Source organism: Sturnira hondurensis, unplaced genomic scaffold (assembly GCF_014824575.4).
Source record: "Sturnira hondurensis isolate 20B ecotype Veracruz unplaced genomic scaffold, ASM1482457v3 Scaffold0014436, whole genome shotgun sequence".
NCBI lineage: Eukaryota > Metazoa > Chordata > Mammalia > Chiroptera > Phyllostomidae > Sturnira > Sturnira hondurensis.
Window position 1 is genome coordinate 1,348,265 of NW_028087067.1, and position 20,243 is coordinate 1,368,507.

General features: G+C 50.0%; 1 protein-coding gene across 1 annotated transcript in view; it reads left to right on the forward strand.

Moving 5' to 3' along the window:
* Positions 1-20,243, forward strand: part of CSMD1 (CUB and Sushi multiple domains 1) — a 775,017-nt gene that overhangs the window by 99,360 nt on the left and 655,414 nt on the right. The window contains exon 3 of the mRNA XM_037063399.1: positions 20,046-20,158. Coding sequence (XP_036919294.1) covers positions 20,046-20,158 — 113 coding nt within the window. The remainder of the gene's footprint in view (positions 1-20,045; positions 20,159-20,243) is intronic.

Below are 20,243 nucleotides of genomic sequence, written 5' to 3' on the forward strand. Positions count from 1 at the left end.
GGTATATCCATGCAAACGCCTGAACCATGTCTATCGCTGTTTTATTGATAATTTCTAGCACTTGGAAACAACTAAGATGCCCTCCTGTAGGTGAATGAAGACCTACCCTGTGCATATCAGACAAGGGCATATTTTCTCCCAAAAATACGAGGAAAGGAGAAAGGAAGAAAGGAAAGAGCTATTAAGCCACGAAGAGGCACGGAAGGAGCTCAAATACACGTGACTGAGTGAAGGAGCCAAACTGAAAAGGCCACACGTTGCGGCTTCCCACCCACGCTGTGACTTCCCAGAAAAGGCCCAGCGGTTGGGACGGGAGAGGGAACCGAGGTGGCCAGGGGTCTGGGGGGAGGAGGGGATGAATCAGCAGAGCCCAGGAGACTCCGACGGCAGCCGTCATACGTCCTATCACTGTGCAGTGGATATGCCATCACTCGGGGCCCCGCACCCGCCGTGAAGCCCGACAGGAACGGAGGACTTTGGTGGCCGAGACGCATCGATGTGGGTCTATTGGTTGTAGCCCGTGCGCCGTCTGGGGAGAATGTGGGTGTCTGGGTAGGGCTGACCTGTGTGTGCAGATGGGGAAGGTGTCTGCCTTTGCCGGGAACCTAAAACCACCCTGAAAAAGCACTTTTTTGAATCGCACACACAAAATACATTTCCTGACCAGTGTCCATTCTAGGCGTCCACAGTCTGAACGTCACACTCTACCCGGACCTTACGTAGGGGTCGGCCTCGGTGTCCTCTGTCCCTCAACCTCCCACCGTCAGTGCGACCATTTTTGCTCCGAGGCCATTGGGACCAATTTGGGTCCCTCGTGCTGGCTGCCTGCATTCTTTCCCAGCTTCCCGACAGCTTCCTGCCGCCCTCAGGCTGCGCAGAGGCCCCGTTCACAGGTCTCCCCTTGGAAAATGTGGGAGAGGCACAGCGCCTGCTCCGCTGTGGTCCGCAGCCCGCTCCCCACCCAGCTCTGGGCTCCTGACATGCAGACACTAGCTTTGCCCTCTGACTTGGCCCTGACTTGTCCTTGTCACAGGTGGGCCCTCAGTCCCTGCCACGTGGCTGCCCGGGCCTGCTCCCTCGTTGTGTGTGGAGGGTTCGGGGCAGGCTGCTCAGGATTTGGAAGACAGTTGACTGAGAGGTGCTGGCGTGGGGGACAGATTGGAAGGAAGAGAGACAGAAGGCGTCCGGATCGCTGGAGACACAGGGTGGCCCTGGGACAGGAGGCCATGGCTTTGCAGAGGAGACGCGAGGAGGAGGTCAGGCCCAGGGAGCGTGGACTCGAACAGCGGGGAGCAAAGTGACAGTGAGAACAGTGAGGGGAACTTCTGTCTGCTGGGGGTGGCAGCGCCCGGGGTTTCTCCATCTGGTATGGGGCTGACGTGTCTGAGTAAAGAAGTCAAGAGCGATGAAGTCACTTCCTGAGACAGGCACCGTAGGACGCACAGGCTGGAAGGCCACACTACGTAAACTGTGCAGCCATGGCTGCCTCCTGCTCCTCGCCGCCCTGGTTCCTCCCTCTCTCCACCCCCCCCCCTCCCTTAGTTCTTTTTCCCCCTCTTTCTCTTCCTCTTTCTCACCCCACAAGCCTCTCCTTTTGGTGACTGTCTCCATGATTCAGGCAGATGGCTCTAAGAGAGGTGTACTCTGGCCACAGCTGTGACAATGGGGGACGTCTGTCATGGCTTGGTGACTGCATGAGGGGTCGCCCTAGCCACCCGCCGGGGACTGAGGCAGGAAGCTGGGGAGAGAAGGTGGGAACTAACCTAGTTCATGGTGCACTGTGTCATGGCCTAATGGCCGGATTGTAAGTAAAAATAGAAAAGGTCGTGAACTTGTGTGCACTTAGGTTAAAGGTGACCACAGCACCCTTATTTTCTAATAGGCTGAAAACATTCTAAAAACAAATGTGTGGGAGGGGCTGAAAGCCAGTGAGGCAGGAGCCCATTCAAGTGTTTCCCTACCGTCTTCTGGTGAAACATTTCTGAGCTTCCTTCCAATAATTACAACCCCAGCTTGAAAAAAGCATATTTTCTCTTTATAATTCGAGGAAATGGGAGAAAGCTCTATTGTGAAAGAACATACTTCTTTGCAGGGTCTGAATAGACTTCATCAGCTTCTGGCTTTTTCCCCCTTTTTATGTAAATCCCTTATAAAGTATTCAACCTCTTTAGAAAAAAGGTTTACAACATTCCCACCGCAGCCCTTTTCAGTTGAGAACCATAAATTAAACCGAATGTACACAGGGAAATAACATAGACTATAATCAATTTATAGCTTAAGATCCAGAGGAGAAAAAGGGAAACCAGTAATTTATCAGTGAGCTTTAAAATTATATGGATGAGCTACGTATTCTCAGGAGTGTTTACTGAGTAAATAAGAAAATTGGAGGCCTATCAGAAGGAGGGAGACAGCACCCTCTGCACTGTCCTCATGTTCGGTTCGCACCTCCTCCTATCGTTTGTGAATGACGGACCCCAAAGGCTGCACCAGGGTCGCCGGCAGGTCATTGAGGAGGGAAATGCAAAGATGGGATTCAGGTGGCATGAGCTTCAGGAATGTCACCAACAGTGTGTATTACCTGCCACATCTGGAGGATGAGCGGGTCGTCCCCGGACGTGGGAGGCAGAATCCGGTGATCCGAGGGGGCTGGGTGAATAGGTTTTTACCAGCTGCCACGCGTATCAGTTGAGTGATCCCAGGACTTTGGATTATAAGATGCGCGAAAGGGAAAGTGTCGGAGATCTGGGAGAAATATTTGCATGATTAGAATTTTTTACTGGAGTCATATGTCTCTGAACTTTAAATAAGTGAATAAGGTCCCTGCCTGTTGCTGTCTGAACAATTACGTCACACACACGAGTCCCCAAGTGGAAGTTTTCTTCACTCTGCAGTAAGGAAGGGGCCCCTTCAAGTGGGGAGTCACCCCAGTGACTCCGCCGGGGCAGGAGGTGCGAACTTCGACCTCTATCCACAGGGCGGTGTGGCTGCCCTTTCTGGAGCTGCAGGACGGCTGAACCCCTTTTCCAAAGGGTCTCCGTGCTCCCCGGAGCGGCACGGCATGTCTCCAAGTGTGAAATTCTCCCTCCGTGTAGCCCCAGGTCGCTGGTCTCTCCCCCATGGCTGGTCCTGACCGATGCAGCACACAGAGAAACTTCTGGATGAGATGAAAAGACCAGCCCTTGATGACATCGCACAACCCAGCGCGAGGGAATGAGGAGAAAGCATTGCCGCGATTTTCTCCGAGGAGTGTTTTGCTCCCTTCATTATAGAAGGAAACCCACCATTTGGATGAAGGCAAGTGTATGTGCACAGGGATGGTGGATTTGAGCTAAATTAAACTGACTGTACTTTCTAGTGAATGCAGACTTTCTGAACAGAGAGACATCTGTGCTGGTGGCCGGGTGCAGACCGGTCTTGGTTCATGTGTCAGTTACAAGCTCACGGCGACCCCCTCCCAGGCACCCAGGGTTGCACCTGGGAAGGGTCACTGCCTCGAGAACCCTACCAAGGATTCTCGGTCTCAGACCAAGAAATAGGATCCTGGTGCCGGACTGGCCATCCCTTCCGGCCATCCGTTTATACGCAATAACTGAGGGCCGATTCTACGGTGGGAAGGTTGGTTTAATGGTAGGACGTCGGAGGTGCTCACGTAGCGGCACGTCTGTCGCTACGCGGGGAGCTGGCAGGCACTGCTTGGCGTCAGCACCAACAGCTGTATCGCTCTGTGGTCTCCATTCAGCTCATGGGAAGAAAAGCAACTAATGTATTCCGATTCCAGAAATTAAATTCAACCAGTTACTGCCTTTGGATTATAGACAAACACAACATATTCACTCAGTCTGGTACCAGAAAAGACAAGTTTAGGGAACTGCCTTTGCATGACATTGAATAAGGGAAAGTCAGCCCGGTTATGAAAATACTCGAGCGTCCACAGGGAGTCACAGGGCTAGTTCCCACTGTTCTGGTGACGCTGTGGTAGAATGAGTTATCGTTAAATGCCTCGGTGGGGGCTGGTCTTCCTGGTCAACACGGAACATGCTTACGCATAGGCATGTGAGCATGTGTGTTGACTGCGGTGAGCTGTGCCTGCACATCCGTGCAGGTCCCCGAGAGGCTCTGACACTCTGCTGAAGGAGGACCCCATGGGGGGTGTGGGCGTGGGGCTGGTTTTGAAGAACACACACCTTGTACTCTGTACCTGTTACTTTTCTAACTCTGTGGAGTTTTGTAGTTCTGTCATAAAAATCAAAAAAGGAGCTGTACCACGTTTTGTTTTTTTTTTAATTAATGCACTCGGAAATGGCCCCGACTCTGCGTATGACATCGTGCACGGCAAGAAAGACGCATCACAGTGCCGGCTTCCCATGCCAGCTCGGGGCTGTGACCCAGGCCCCTTGGCTGGCTGGAGACAGCAGAGAAGAGAGTGTGGAAAGAGAAAGAATTCAGGCGCATGCCTCAGTCTCTCAAACCCTTGTCGTTTATAAACAAAACGGTTTTCCAGAGCGCCCTCCAAAGAGGAAGGTCCACGGAGGTGGTTCAGGGCAAACGCGTTTGGCTTTTATTCTTTCGTGGAAGGACTTACTTTGCTACTGAGTTTGTCTGCACACCGGCAGATTATATCAAAGGCTGAAAATGGGGCTTACAAAGACGTCACCTGACGTGAGCAAAATGGTTGGCGATGACGGAGTTCCTCTCTGGTGTCCTGCCCTGTCCCTGGTCCCTGGGAGCGCCTCGCTCCTCAGCATTCGGTGGAACACAGCTGGTGGTGTGAGCACAGAAGGGTGACAGGCTCCAAATCGGTCAGTGAAACGGGCTGCAATGCAATATCTGAATGAAATGTTGTTTTCCTTTAATATGCCTTTGATGTTTTAATTAGTATTTTAATAAGCCTTGCAAACAGTTTATTTTAGAGCAAATTGTGACTTGCCTGAGAGACAAAATTAAATATGTAGGTAATGAAGAACTTTAACAACATTATCAAGGGCATTACATAGAAATTGCTTGCATAAACTGCATAGAAATTGGAGTAGCTTTATGTTCCCATCAACGTTTCGACGTTAAATTAAAAGAGTTTTTCATAACACTGAGCCGCATTCTCCTCCTTGCAAAGTAGCGCGTGTGTCATCGATGCCAAGGCATCTGTCACCATTGATTTCATGATAAGAAAATCATCTTAAAGAGAGCTTGTGTTCTGCACAGTCACATGGTCACAAAAACTTTTAAATATTGTACATAGTAGGATTTAAATTAGATGCCTACTTGTTGCATGTTTTTAAATACTTAGTTTTTAAAATAACGCATTCACACGATGACGTTTTTCACAAGTGGTGAGAAATGGGTACAACACAGTTATGTCTCCCAGGGCACCTGCTACGGCCTCCTTCACTTCAGAGCCAGTCGCTGGCTAGTGAGAGTGTTCAGCAGCTCCCGGAGCTGTACACACGAGTGGGTACTGGCCATGATTCACCTGTGTGCACGTCACACACAAAACACGCGTGTGCCAATGGCCCTGCTGCAGGAAGGAGTGTCCCTTCTCCAATTTCCTCATTCAAACTCTGTCTGGAGCTGCTGGGCAGTGCTGTTGTCGACACCTTGTTTTCACACTGGAATTTTTAAGTCCTGTAAACATTAAAGTGGGTAGCAATGTCGAGAGTTGCTGAAGAAGTAACCATCACTGCATATTAATCCATTTATGGAAACTTCCAAGCATGCATTCTTGCTCACTGTGTTTGCTAATCATTTTGCACTTTTTTCTACAATCTTATTATCTGGTTTTATTATCTCTAGGAGATGATAGCCTCTGAGTTCTTTCCATCTCTGTGGCTTGGACTCACAGCTCTGGTCCAAGTCAGTATTTAGGGCTCCAGCTTTTTCCATCATTAAGAAAGCTGCTCTGTGCCTCCCTTCACTGCCCAACTGGGGACTGGAATTAAAGCCGCAGCCCGCCTTCAGTAAAGTCTTTGTCATGCGCATTTCGGCTTAACTTCTGTTCTAGCCTTACAAACACTGCCTTTTCTTTACCCTGAAGTAGACAAATACAGACATGCATATTTCTTCTTTTTAAAGATTTTATTTGTTTATTTTTAGAGAGGGGGAAGAGAAAAAGAGGAGAAAAGAGGAGAAACATCAATGTGTGGTTGCCTCTTGCACGCCCCCTGCTGGGGACCTCGCCTGCAACCTGGACATGTGCCGTGACTGGGAATTGAACAGATGACCCTTTTGTTCACAGGCCTGCACTCAGTCCCCTGAGCCACACCAGCCAGGGCAGAAACATGTATTTCTTTATAATAAAAACACAGAGAAGAAAGACATATTCTTTTCAATATTTGCATATGTATATACGGGTACTTAGGTATAGCCTTGAACTTGGTGCGTGTGTGTGTAAACCTGTTCACGGCAGTCTCGGATCGGTGCAGACAGACCTGGGAGGTGCTTCGGGTTTGGTTCCAGGCCGCCACAACGGAGCACCGCAGTAAACTACGCCACTAACCCTAGGCTGGTGGAAGGTCTGGCCATCAGTTTGTAAAAAACACATTTATGGGGCAATAGAGCCAACCAATAAAGTGAGGCATGCCTGTTTAAATGTAAGAAAACAGAAAAATTCACAAGAGTGTTAGAAAGAAATTACATGAAAAGAATCACTGGATTATTAAAAATTTAAAGCAATGAAGTTATGTGAAATAATTTAGCAATCCATGAAGTTGTATACTAATATTTTTATAATTTTTGTAATTTGGAAAAAGTTACATGTTGATTCTTTGTTAAATTTGGCACCAAGGAAGGTTATTTTCACATTTTTATTTGTGGAGGAAAAATGCTATAATTCAAATAACTCTAAAATGCGATTTTATTAAGTGACTTAAAAACCCTTAGCAAAGCAGAAAGAAGGGGATGAAAATGAAGAATTGGTTGTGTGGCTGATTAATTAGCGTGACGCACACCGGACTGATGTAATGAGGATGGCATCAGAAAGCCCTGCGGGTGCCAAGATCCCTAAGGAGGGTGCTATCTGTGATTCAGCACCAAGACGAAAATGGTCCTCGAATTCCTCGGGCTGACAGAGCGTCCGGGACTGTGCAGTAATTCATGTATGGAGACCCCCGAGCATGCGTTCCTGCTCATGAATATTTAAACTCGGCTGGAACACGTGTGTGCTACTTTAATGCTTTTAGGAGACGATAGATTCAGATAATGCATCCTTTAATTTAATTTCAGAAACGAGGCCTTGAATAGTAAGCATGCCTCCCTGATCCTTAAAGTGCCTCGTGAAGGAGGGCAGATTATGTGAATGGTTTCATTTGTCGCCACACATTGGCGGTGCGTTGTAGGCAATCTCCCTGGAGCATTAAGGCCAGGAGAGCTTGGAAGGGTCTCAGCCTCTAGGAGCTCCAGGCGAACAGTAACCGCCAGAGAGGGTGATGTGGGTCCAGGGGGCAGAGCGATGACCCACCGTGCCGTGCTGCGGGGGTTCCCCGAACTCCTCTCTGCTCAGGGGTGGACAGGACGCTGCGTGGAGCAGACTGGAGCATTCGCTTGCCCCTTCCTGGGGAAGGCTGGGCCCAGGCCTGTCTCCTCCCACTGCTGGTCTTCTAAGGGGCGATTGTGTCTGCCAGCATGAACTGTGCTGATTACTCAGCACTCCCGGCTGTCTCAGACGCTGAAGCCGGGAGCATTTAGGCAAAAGATAGGCCCCTGAAATCCTAAGGGAACCGAGGGGAACAGCAGTATAAAAAATAAGGATGCTGAGCAAAACTGTTTCTGGACTTCCCTGAACTTCTATCTGAATGTCTATAACATACGTGTTTTATAAACTAGCAGCATCTAAACAGACAGGCAGCTGATTAGTGTTTTCTTCACTGATGCCCGGTAGAGAAAGCACCAGCTTGGAAGCCAGGCGAGTTGGGTGTGAACACTGGTCACTCCCCTGGACACAAGGGAGGCTTCAGACCAACCCCTGCACCGGTAGGAAGGGAGGGTCAGACCCCCCCTCCCCCAACTGGGTTTCTGTGAGAATACCGGGGGAGTTGTCTGGGGAATTAGTCTGGGCAGGCTGGCGTCCAGCCCAGCGCCTGGGTTCTCAGGGGAGGCCAGGTGAACTGCAGGGTGTTGGATGGGCTGCACCTGCGCCCCAGTTACAGGAGCCCCGGGCCCCTCAACATGGCTTGTCCGTGGCAGAGATGGGACCCAAGTCATGTGTAAAATTGTAGAACGTGACTGGGTTTGAGGCTACTCTGCTCAGCATTTCAGATGTGCATACTGGTCCAGCTCCGGCAGACCTGAGAGGAACATTTTCGTAGTATTCGCTTTATCAGGAACAGATGTCCAAATGTTATGGAGAATTCAGTCGTGACTACGAAATGTGGCTGAATTTCTGTGCTGCTTACTCTTAGGGTTTCCAGAAAATACCTTACAACATATTTCCTTAAAAAAATCCACTTAGATTTTTCTCTCAAACAAACCTTCATAATCTAGTTACTTGAAAGAAAGATGAACTTTCCTTCCTGTTTTCAGAGACATTTCTTCAGTTTAGATGCTGGTCGGTCATTCATTTTGATTTGTTTTGTTGAGAGAGCAAAGTCTTGCTTTGTTTTGTTCCATTGTTTTTGCCCAATAAGATATTTATTTTATCTCCAAAATAAAATACCAGACAGAGCCCTTCTGGACGGAAACTCCAACGTTAATTTTCCTATCACTAGCCCTGTTCTGGAAGGTCATGTCTAAGGACCTGGAGGAAGAAGCCCTGGGCCCGGGATGGTGTGGCTCAGGGGTTCCGAGCATCGTCCCATAAACTGAAAGGTCGTGGGTTCAATTCCTGGTCGGAGCACATGCCTGTGCGGTGGGTTTGGTCCCTGGTCAGGGTGCGTACGAGACGCAACCGGTCAGCGTTTTCCTCTCACACTGATGTTTCTCTCCATCTCTCCCTCCCTTCCCCTCTCTCAAAGTCAGTGAGCGTGTCCTCGGGTGAGGACAAAAAATAAATTAAGCAGCCCTGAGGCTCACGCTCGGGAGAACACTGAGCCCTGAGCCGGGTGGCGGTGGATGTGAACAGGGAAGTGAGGAGCCTGTCTTCTCACGGCCAGACCCAGGCCAGGCAGTGGAGGCAGTAACCCCGGCGATGACCTCTGTGCACAGGGTGGGGTGACAATGTCATCACCCCTGGCAGAGCCCGCTCGAGTGCGGGTGCCGTGGCCTCTGTGGTTATGCATCTCTGAATGTTTTCCGTCTGAACTTATCTTCTAGGCAGCTGTCACATACGATGCTGATGCAATGTTCCTCCTGACGGAAGAGAAGGGAAGGGTAGATGGTGTGCGGGACTCAGGGTGAGGAAACCGTAGATTTCAGGTCAAGTTCCCAGCGTTTCTTACCCAGTCTGCCTCTGGCACGTGCTGTCACTAAGGGGAGGGCCTCACCACTTAAACTCCCCCCGTGATACGGACTGTGGGGTCACGCACGGGCCCCAAGGGGGGTCTGGACGTGGGTGGTATCTCCTGACCCGTTTGGGACCCCAAGAGTGTGGAGGCATGCCCACCATGCCATGGGGACATGCGATGTCCCTTCAGCAGCCATCAGCTCCCCCTGTCCCCTCCCCCATAGCCCCCACCCCCAGGGTGAGGGCCCCTTCATCCTCTGCTGGTACGGGGCGGGTGGTTCATGGAGTCGCCTTCCAGGCACCGGGGGGTGGGGCTGGTGTTCCAGCACACGGTGGCAGCCGGGAGAAGTCAGGTGGTGCTGAGGATTTGCACCCCAAACAAGGAGTCTTTGAGATTTCCTGTGGGTGCCCGGGATTAAGTTAACAAAGCGAACGAACTACAGATGCGTGCCTCCCTCCGGACGCTGCGGGTCTGAGAGTGAGATGAAGCTGCAGCCCCTCACAGTCGGCACCGTGGGTCTCACTCACAGTCCTGGGGCCGAGACCGGGCCTGGGACGCTCATCGGCGGGCGTGGAGGTAAATTCAGGAAGATTCTCACAGAGGATGCATTTTTTCAAGGTTTGGTTTTTTTTTTGGAAATCAGAGTGGCTGATATTTGCCCACTAGTTTACATCCTGTGTTGGAGTCCCGTGATCCCTTCTTCAGTACGAATAGGTCACTGATTGGAAAAGAACTCATCGTTCCTTCTTATTTCTAGCACCCACAATTTCATACACCAACAAAGTATTAATAGAACATGATCTAAATTATACTTACGTTCCATAGTAAAGGGTCCTTAACTGTCTTCAGGAATAGATGAAAGTGTAAACAACGTGAATGCTTAGAATCTACATGTTTTNCATCTCTCCCTCCCTTCCCCTCTCTCAAAGTCAGTGAGCATGTCCTCGGGTGAGGACAAAAAATAAATTAAGCAGCCCTGAGGCTCACGCTCGGGAGAACACTTGAGCCCTGAGCCGGGTGGCGGTGGATGTGAACAGGGAAGTGAGGAGCCTGTCTTCTCACGGCCAGACCCAGGCCAGGCAGCGGAGGCAGTAACCCCGGCGATGACCTCTGTGCACAGGGTGGGGTGACAATGTCATCACACGCTGGCAGAGCCCACTCGCAAGCAGGTGCCGTGGCCTCTGTGGTTATGCATCTCTGAATGTTTTCCGTCTGAACTTATCTTCTAGGCAGCTGTCACATACGATGCTGATGCAATGTTCCTCCTGACAGAAGAGAAGGGAAGGGTAGATGGTGTGCGGGACTCAGGGTGAGGAAACCGTAGATTTCAGGTCAAGTTCCCAGCGTTTCTTACCCAGTCTGCCTCTGGCACGTGCTGTCACTAAGGGGAGGGCCTCACCACTTAAACTCCCCCCGTGATACGGACTGTGGGGTCACGCACGGGCCCCAAAGGGGGTCTGGACGTGGGTGGTATCTCCTGACCCGTTTGGGACCCCAAGAGTGTGGAGGCATGCCCACCATGCCATGGGGACCTGCGATGTCCCTTCAGCAGCCATCAGCTCCCCCTGTCCCCTCCCCCATAGTCCCCACCCCCAGGGTGGGCGCCCCTTCATCCTCTGCTGGTACGGGGCGGGTGGTTCATGGAGCCGCCTGCCAGGCACCGGGGGGTGGGGCTGGTGTTCCAGCACACGGTGGCAGCCGGGAGAAGTCGGGTGGCGCTGAGGATTTGCACCCCAAACAAGGAGTCTTTGAGATTTTCTGTGGGTGCCCGGGATTAAGTTAACAAAGCGAACGAACTGCAGATGCGTGCCTCCCTCCGGACGCTGCGGGTCTGAGAGTGAGATGAAGCTGCAGCCCCTCACAGTCGGCACCATGGGTCTCACTCACAGTCCTGGGGCCGAGACTGGGCCTGGGACGCTCATCAGCGGGCGTGGAGGTAAATTCAGGAAGATTCTCACAGAGGATGCATTTTTTCAAGGTTTGTTTTTTTTTTTTGAAATCAGAGTGGCTGATATTTGCCCACTAGTTTACATCCTGTGTTGGAGTCCCGTGATCCCTTCTTCAGTACGAATAGGTCACTGATTGGAAAAGAACTCATCGTTCCTTCTTATTTCTAGCACCCACAATTTCATACACCAACAAAGTATTAATAGAACATGATCTAAATTATACTTACGTTCCATAGTAAAGGGTCCTTAACTGTCTTCAGGAATAGATGAAAGTGTAAACAACGTGAATGCTTAGAATCTATATGTTTTTCGAGGGGAAATTGGTGGTTTTAACATCTGGAGCCATTTTCAGCACGTGGAGAAACACGGCAAGAAGAACACGGCGTTTTCTTGAGGAACTAGGCCAGTCTCCCCCATTCCTCACCGCTGCCCTGGAGACCGGCCTGCGGAACAGGGGTCCTGGTGCATGCAGCCGGGCCGGAGGCAGTGGGGGGAGAGCGAGTCAAGAGGGAAGTCCCCAGGCAGCTGGCTGCGTGTCTCCGGGAGTCTGTGCCTGTGTTGTGACCCTGCCGGCACCGTTCTGATCAGAGGACAACCAGGTCGGTCCCACTCTGCCTCTGTTGTCCTTCCATCTCCACCCGGGGGGCTGCACAGTGCGCCCTGGCACCAGGGGCACCCGGCGCCTCCGCCCTCCTGGGGCGGCACAGTGAGGCCCCTTCTTACACCCAGGTCGCAGTGTGGGGGTGCCTTCTGCAGGGGGTCACTTCTTTCCGTGGGAGGCGTGGCCACATCATGGCCATGGGCAATTTTCTTCTCCTGTAATAATGTAACCCCACCATAGTTAGATGACCTGGGCAATGAGCTTCTGTTTAAACATTTCCACGTCTACCTTTGTGACTTGGGCGCTGCGCCGACCGCTCTGGGTAGAAGAGACTTTATCCCCAGATGTCACCCCTGCGCTCCTTCCCCTCAAACATGACCGTGGAAGTGAGGGCATCAGGAAATCCGCAGCTGGTGGGAATATTCAAAGCCTTTGGGGAATTCTGCGGGATGCCCACCGCCAAGGCCAGAGGGCAGCAGGTAGAAAAGACCCCAGGAAACTTCCGTGGGAATTCTCCTGATGGACTCCCTTCCAGAATCTTCCGAGTCATTTCACTGGCTTCTGCTTTACACTGAGTTCCTTGAATGCATAACATGTATCCATCCTTAATACATCTTTTAAGATGCCAGTAAATGCTCGGAATGAATGAAAATTAATTCTGATTGACCAATAGGAAAACTCAGGCTCAAAGAGAGCACCCAGAGAGACTGCGATTCTTAAAATAGTCGTAATAGCTACGAAATGAATAGTTTATGAAAAAACAGCCCCGTATTTTACTCTATGGCCTGGAAGCTCTTCCAGGTACTAGTTCGGGACTAACACTTGAACACGGGTAGAGATGGGCCCCTACACGTCGCAGTTAGTAGTTTATAGTGCAGTGGGCTGCCTGGCGGGTGTCCAGGTTTTAGCCCCGCGAGCGCCCACACAGCCAGGGCAGGGGCTCACCGACTCTCCCGCTGAGGAAATTGATGTGATAGTAAAAGATCTGATGGTTGAATATCGCCACTCCCTCCGAGGGTGTGACTCTGATCTCACAATGCCAGGCCGAGCCACTGTAGAAGCTGTCTCCTACCGTTAGGTATGAGGCGATGCTATGAAATATTGAGTATTAATGTGACCTTGACAATATTTGGCTCTACAGCGATTTCCTTTAAAGCAATTAGTTCACTGGAATAAGATTTAACGTAGTGATTTTTTTCCTACTTTACTTAAAATGTACACTTGACATTTTCACTGAGCCACAGTTTTAACTGTCTGGCGTTTTCAAATCGCCAACACGGCAGAGCGTGCGACATGTACGGTGAGGAAGAGGGCTCTCTGTTAGCGGAAGGGGACCTTCCTCACTCACGCACGTGATGTGTGCTGCACTCACGCCAGCCTTCTGGGTCTGCGCTCCCCGAGCCCCCCATTATTTTCCCATGCTCCCATTTGCAGTATCGAGATAATCGCACCGGTATCAGGGATTGGAGTGTCTTGAAAGACGGCGCAGTGCAAAGCACTTTGGAGCCCTTTCTCGGGGCAGCTCGTCCTGGGTACTTCTTGGGATACAGGGAAGGACGGGTGCGTTCAGTCCAAAACCCCTGTTTCCGTCGGATGACCTGGTCCCGAGAATGTGGGCGTGCCTCCTCACTGGCCCTGCTCCCACTAGTGATCACTCCCTTTGACAGGCCTACCCTCGCGTCCATCCGGATCGCCTCCTGTGGCAGAAAATACGGTCTGTAAGGGTCGACAGGACCCCAGGGATGCCACCAGGAAAAGACAGGAGAGGCGTGATGGACAGAGAGACCTACGGCTTGTCTCTACCGCCCTCAAACCCCACTGCCCTCTCTCAACAGTCTCTTCTTCCTCCTGCCAATAATTCCGGGAGGGGGGCAGGTGATGCCCTAACACTCTGAATACAATAAAATAAGGGTGCTTTCCACGGGTAGGGTTCAGAGACACAGCTTTGGTGTAACACCGACTTCTCTTCCAGGTCAGCCTTCAGCAGTGCCAGCGGCCACTCCAGTCACCCCACCACTCGGGGACACCAGCTTAGTTGTTTAGGCCGTATTATTGGATAAAATATGTGGTAAATGGATACACGTGTATCTGTGACTTGATGTTTGTTCCGGTCATCTCCAGGTGGTTTAAATCTGCTACCACCGTACTCCGAGACGTCCGTGACGCTCAGTTCCATGGAGGGAGGCGGGGTGGGGAGTGGGCCGCTGTCCGCGCTTTCTCCCTGTCTTGTTTTCATTCACTGCCCACTTTGCCAACACCCCAGTTAGTGGTGCCTGGGCACAGAGTGGCCCCCAGAGACACCGAGGTCCATGGACTCGGCGAGGTCCCTGTTAGAGCGGATGCAAACATGTGGAAGCTGAGGCTGCTCGACACATTCGCACGTCGCTTAGGAAAAGCCAGGCACGCGGCTCTGCATCTTCCCGTAGTCGACACCAAGGGAGAAATTCGGACAGCCCGGTGACTTACCGGATGTTACAGACAAGCCCGTCATTCGTAAGCAGATTTTCCTCGAAGAAAGTCAGGTGACCATGAAATGTGCCCCAAGGGTCTCCAGGCATAGACTAAGCGACGCAGTAAACAGCGCCTTGGGCGGCACACCTGCAGACACCAGACGTGTTTACCAGGTTTCCCCATGGTTCTCGGCGGGGTAAGGCTGTGAATACCTGAAGCGAAGGATCAGCCTCCCAGGCTTCTTTAGGACCCCCGAGACCCACTCAGACTCTCCTCCCTCTTCAATGCAGGCCGCACACTGTGGTTTCATGGTTTCATGCTCGACTGTGGAGGAGACCCTGTTCGCAGGTCAGGTGTGTGAATTTTGTGTGCGGTTGTGCGTGCCGAAATATACCACCCTGACTGCTAGCCAGCCTTCTCGTAACAGAGATTTCATGCTTCTAACATAGTTTCTCTCTTCTTAATCGCAATTCTTTATGAAACATCTTAATTTTAAAAAAAGAGATGAATTTGTATTGAAAGTGCCCTCACATTATTTGATACATAAACTTACATTAATAAATATTTGAAGCTTCAAAATAGATTATTGCTAAATAAAATAAGTGTCAACAATTTTTGTTCCACTTAATTATGAACCCTGAGGGAATGTTTTGATACTAAACACTATTTTTTTGTTTTTCTACTGATGGTAGATTTGTACCAAGTTGTAAGAAATAGAGAGAGTCTGGGTATTCTTGGCAAGGTGTCCCCAAAGGTGGCATCTTGCAGCACTGTCGAACAAAGACTCCGCCAGGTGTTGACATTGGGACAGAGGGGGTACAGGGCGGGATACAGAGTGTTTTCCGTCGCCACAACAACCCCTCCTGTGGTCCTTTTTTTAAAAAAAAGATTTTATTTATTTATCTTTAGAGGGAAAAGGAAGGGGAAAGGTAGAGAAATATCAATGTATGGTTGCCTCTTGTGCGTCCCATTCTGGGAACTGGCCTGCAACCCAGGCATGTGCCCTGACTGGGAATCGAACTGCGATCCTTTGGTTCACAGGCCCTGAGCTCAATCCATTGAGCTACACCAGCCAGGGCTCCTGTGGTCCTTTAATAGCCACGCCCCCTTCCCTCCTGTGCTCAACCCCTTCTTAACCCCTGGGCACAAAATATCTGTTCCCCTTTCCAATAACCTTGTCATTTCAAGAACGTTAAGAAAATCAGGTTGTATAGGATGTGACCTTTCAGGACTTTTTTCACAACACCTAATTCTCTGGAGACTCACCCAGGAGGGGCCCCTCAGTGCTCTTCTCTCCGTGTGGCTGAGCGGTACCTGGCATAGGGGGGCCACCGCTCGTGACCCACTCACCCCCATGGGTGTGTGAGTTATTTCTGGTTTCTTTATTCTTACCAGGATCAAAGCTGTTATGGGCATTCGCATGCAGACGCTGTGTGGCCGGATGATGGCTGATGCATGCTCCGTGTTTTAAGGAACTGTCCAACTGGATTCCAGAGGGGCCGGGCCCACTCTCTCCCCACGTTCTCGCCAGCACTGGGTGTTGTCACTGTTTTTCACTCTGGCCTTTCTGGGGAGGAGGGCAAGGTTATTTCTCTCTGGTTTAATGTGCATCTCTCTCCCCAGTGGCTCATGACCATGACCGTGTTTTCCGGTGCTAATCTGTATCTGTATACCCTTTCAGCTGAAATGACTCTGTATGGGGTTGTCTGGTCTTGTACCGTTGAGTGTTTAAAGGCCTTTACACACCCGGACACTTGTCCCTTGTCAGATACGTGGTTTGCCAGTATTTCCCACCATCTGCAGCATGCGTCTTCATCCCCTTCACAGGGTGTCCCACAGAGCAAGTTCTTACAATTTTTATGAAGTCTGATGCGTCCACTTTTTGCTTTGATTGGCTGGGCTTCTGCTGGTCAGTATGGAAACTCTTTGGCCCTAAATCCTAACGATGGATCACGTCTGTGCCTGTGATCCGTGTGGAGTTGATTATTTCACGTTTGACAGGGAGCCAGTCTCGTGTATGTTGGCCTTCGCGGCACCCGGGGGTTCCAGCGCTGTTTGCTGCCTGCACTCCACCGGGCGGCCTTTGCGCCATGTGAACAGCGGGGCGTGTTTACCTGGGTCCCATTCTGGGTTCTCGGTTCTGATCCACCGAGGAGTGGTCTAGTCCTCTGCCAGTAACGCATCACCTGGTCTTAATTTCTGTAGCTATAAATTAAATCTTCAAACCGGATAGACTGAGTCTACCTCGTTATTTTTAATGAAACTATTCTTTCTTCATTCCTTTCTTTTTTTTTTTTACTTTTCATATAAATTTTCAGAGAGTCTTTGTATTGGCCAAAAAATCGCTGGGGTTTTACCGAAAATTCTTACACCTGTATGTAAATTTGAGGAAAATAGGCATATTTACAATGTAGAATCTTCCAATCTGTTAGGTGGTGTGTCTCTCTATTGGGCAGTTTACTGATTTCTTTCTTTATCATCTGTCATTTTCAGGATATATTTTGTACCTGTGTTGTTACTGCTCAGCATTTTATTTCATTTTTTCACCAATTACAAAAGGCATCGTGTCTTTCATTCTGGTGTCCACGAGCTCAATGCAAGGTTGCACAACAGAAAGACGATTGCATTTTTATGTTCCTTGCGTTTCCTGTGCACTGGCTTTGTTCACATCTTAGCTCTGGGAGTGTCCCCATAGATCTGTTGACACAAGTTACGTAGGTGGTTGGGTCACCTGCAAACTGGGGCCCTTGTATTCTGTCGTTTCCGGCGGGTTCGCACGTGCTGTCATCGCATAGCCTGTGGCAACATCCCATCCTCCAGCCCAGCGCTGACAAAAGTGGGGAGGCCGGACTTGCGCCTTGCTCTCCATCTTTTGGGGAGCACTCAGCCCCCCACCGAGTGTGCGTCAGCTGCTCTGTGGGCGCTCACTGTCGCGTTGGGGAAGTTTTCCCCCACTCACATTTCCCTGAAAGGTTTTTTTCCATGATTGGATAGTTACATTTGCCAAATGCCTTTTTTTGGGACATAGATTATTACAGCCTTGGAGGTTACTGTTTAGCTGGTTATTATGGCCATTACATGGATTGATTTTTCAAATATTGAACCATTTTTACATGCCTGGAATAAACAACACTCGGTCATTTTGACAAACTCTTGTTTCATATTGCTCGCTGCTATTTTCTTTCATTTTGCTGAGGATTTTTGCATCTACATTTATTAAGGATATTGGTTTATTCATATTTTTTCAGCATCGCTGTTGCCTGGTCTCAGCATCAGATGCCGCAGCCTGGCCTGCTGCCGCGAGATGCCGCACGTAGGCCGAGGGCTTTAACCGCGGGCATTTATTTCCCGCAGTCCCGCAGCCCAGACGTCTGATGCCAGGGTGGAAGGCGGTCGAGTCGGGGCGAGGGCTCTCTCTGGCTGGCAGGCGCCTGCATTCTGGGGGCTCGCCTGACCTTCTCTCAGTGCATGTATGGGGGTGCATGCATGGGGGGTGCAAAAGAGAGGTCTCTTTCTCCTCCTCTTCTTTCAAGGCCACCAGTCTCAGTGGATTAGCCGCCCACCCTCACCACCTTCTTTGGTCTCACCGACCCTCGCAAAGCCCTGGGTTCAAAAGCAGTTACATCGGGAGTCGGGGCTGTGCCATGTGGGTTCAAGGAAGGCTGTTCAGTTCACAGCACAGGGTCATGTTCGTGCCACCAGACCCACAGAGGGTGTTCCATCCACTCCTACTTCCGTAGAAGGAACCCTGCGAAACTGGAGTCCATTATTTAAAGGTTCAGTAGACATCTTGGTGCCTTTGACAGAAGACCAGAGACTGTTGGCCTGTAAACAATAGACACGCATTCCTCACACTTCTCGAGGCTGGGAAGTTCCCGACCGAGGGGCCAGTGGTGAAATGTCTGGGAGGGTCTCTTCCTCTTTCACAGGTGGCATCTCCTCACTGTGTCCTCCTATGACAGGAGGGCACTGTCTGGAGTCTGCTCCATAAAGGTGCCCAGCCCGTTCCCGAGGACAAGTTCCTCGGGACCTCATCACCTCCCAGTGCCCCACCCCGGGGTCTCATCACGTGAATTTTGCAGCAACATGAACACTCAGTCTGTGGTGGTAGAATTCTCCTCTGACACTCCTGGGGCTGGAGATTTCCTCGGGGGCAGTTTACTAGTCACAGGGTCACTCCAGTTTCCTGTGTCCTGTTGGGTAACCTTGTGGCCATGTGCTTTGAAGGAGGTGGCCCCTTCAGGTTAAGTGGGCAAATTTGCATGTGCAGTTTTGCAGTGTGCTTGTATCTGTTTTGTGTCTGTGGTCCCCTGGTAATATTTGCTACCATGTGCCTGATAGCAAGTGTCTGTAGCTCCTCCCAGCCCTTCATTATTTTGTCAATCTTTTTCAAAGAGTTAGCTCTTCTCTAAAAAATTGTTTTTCTCTGTTGTTTCTCTGCTTTCAATTTCTAATGATTTCTGTACTTATCTTTTACTTCTTGCTTTCTGTTTGCTTTGGGTTGATTTTTATTCTTTCTTTTCTAAGTTCCTGAAATGGGGCTCAGAATATTAAGATGAAATTTTCTTCTTTTCTGATGTAGTTTTAGTGCTATTAATTTTTCTCTCAGCACTGCTTAGCCAAGTTCCAGTTTTGACATCTTGTATTTTAAATTTTATTTAGTTCAATGTATATATCTTTATTTCCCTTGAGTTTTTCTCTTTGATGCATGGGTGATTTAGAAGTGAGCTGTTTAGTGATCGGTGATTGTTCTTTCATTTTTTTATTAGTTTCTGTTTTGATTCTGCAGCCTACAGAGACCGTAATTAAGTTCAATGCCATGGACGAACAGGCAAGCCAGAATTTCTCCTGTGGGGAATGAACATTCAGGTTGACATATTCTGGCATCAGAGGCTTGCGTTCGGGCTAAATTAAACCACACATCTGTAGACAAACTAGCTAATTAGCAAACTTGGGGTAAAACACAAATTGATAAAGCATCTCTTTGACCTTTTCGAAAGCCGTTAGTCGTTAAAGTATTATGCATATTATTCTACTAGTTTACTCATTCAGAGTTCTGACTTCACCATCATTAAAATTTGTAAGTAGATCCAAACCCAGTGATACGTGAAAAACATCTTTAAAATTCAAAGTGTGTGTCATGAAATCCAAACGTTAAAATCAATTTATTTGACCTCTGCTCAAGGTCGTGATTGATTTTTGGTTGCTACTCTGTGACTAGTGTGCTTTCGAGAGGAACCGTGGTTTGTTGTAGGGAGACAATACGAGCAAGCACAGTCACTGTGAGTGGCCACACACCACCGTCCAGTAGTTCAGGAGGAAGATCATAAGGGCACGGGCAGACGCAGCAGTGTCTTGGTTTGCGCGGCCCGTGCGAGGCAACTTCCTGATGTCTGTGGCTCTACCTGCTCTCTTTAAGACAGTGGCGGGTTTTCCCCGTCCCTCGAGGAAGAATATTCCCAAAACTCGTTCAAGTGAAAAGACTCTGATGATTGAAGACACTCAATCAGCCAGCGATGCCTTGCGCACGGGTCATGTCACCATCAATGCCCAATGCCCCACCTCAAATACGTGACCCACCGTGAAAAGAGGAGTCACGGGTTTTCATCAAACTCACTTCAGCAGCACATTCCTGCTTTCTAACTGTCTCCATGTGTTTTTTCTGAAATTCAGGTTGTCCGGGTTCCAGCTGCCCTCCGCCATCGTCAGCACGGGATCCATCCTCACCCTGTGGTTCACCACCGACTTCGCCGTGAGCGCCCAGGGCTTCCGAGCGCTGTACGAAGGTAGGACCCTCGCTGTGCCCTGCACACGCCCTCTGGGCTTTGCACTCACCCTCTGTGCAGACCGCTGCCCACTTGCCAAATGGTC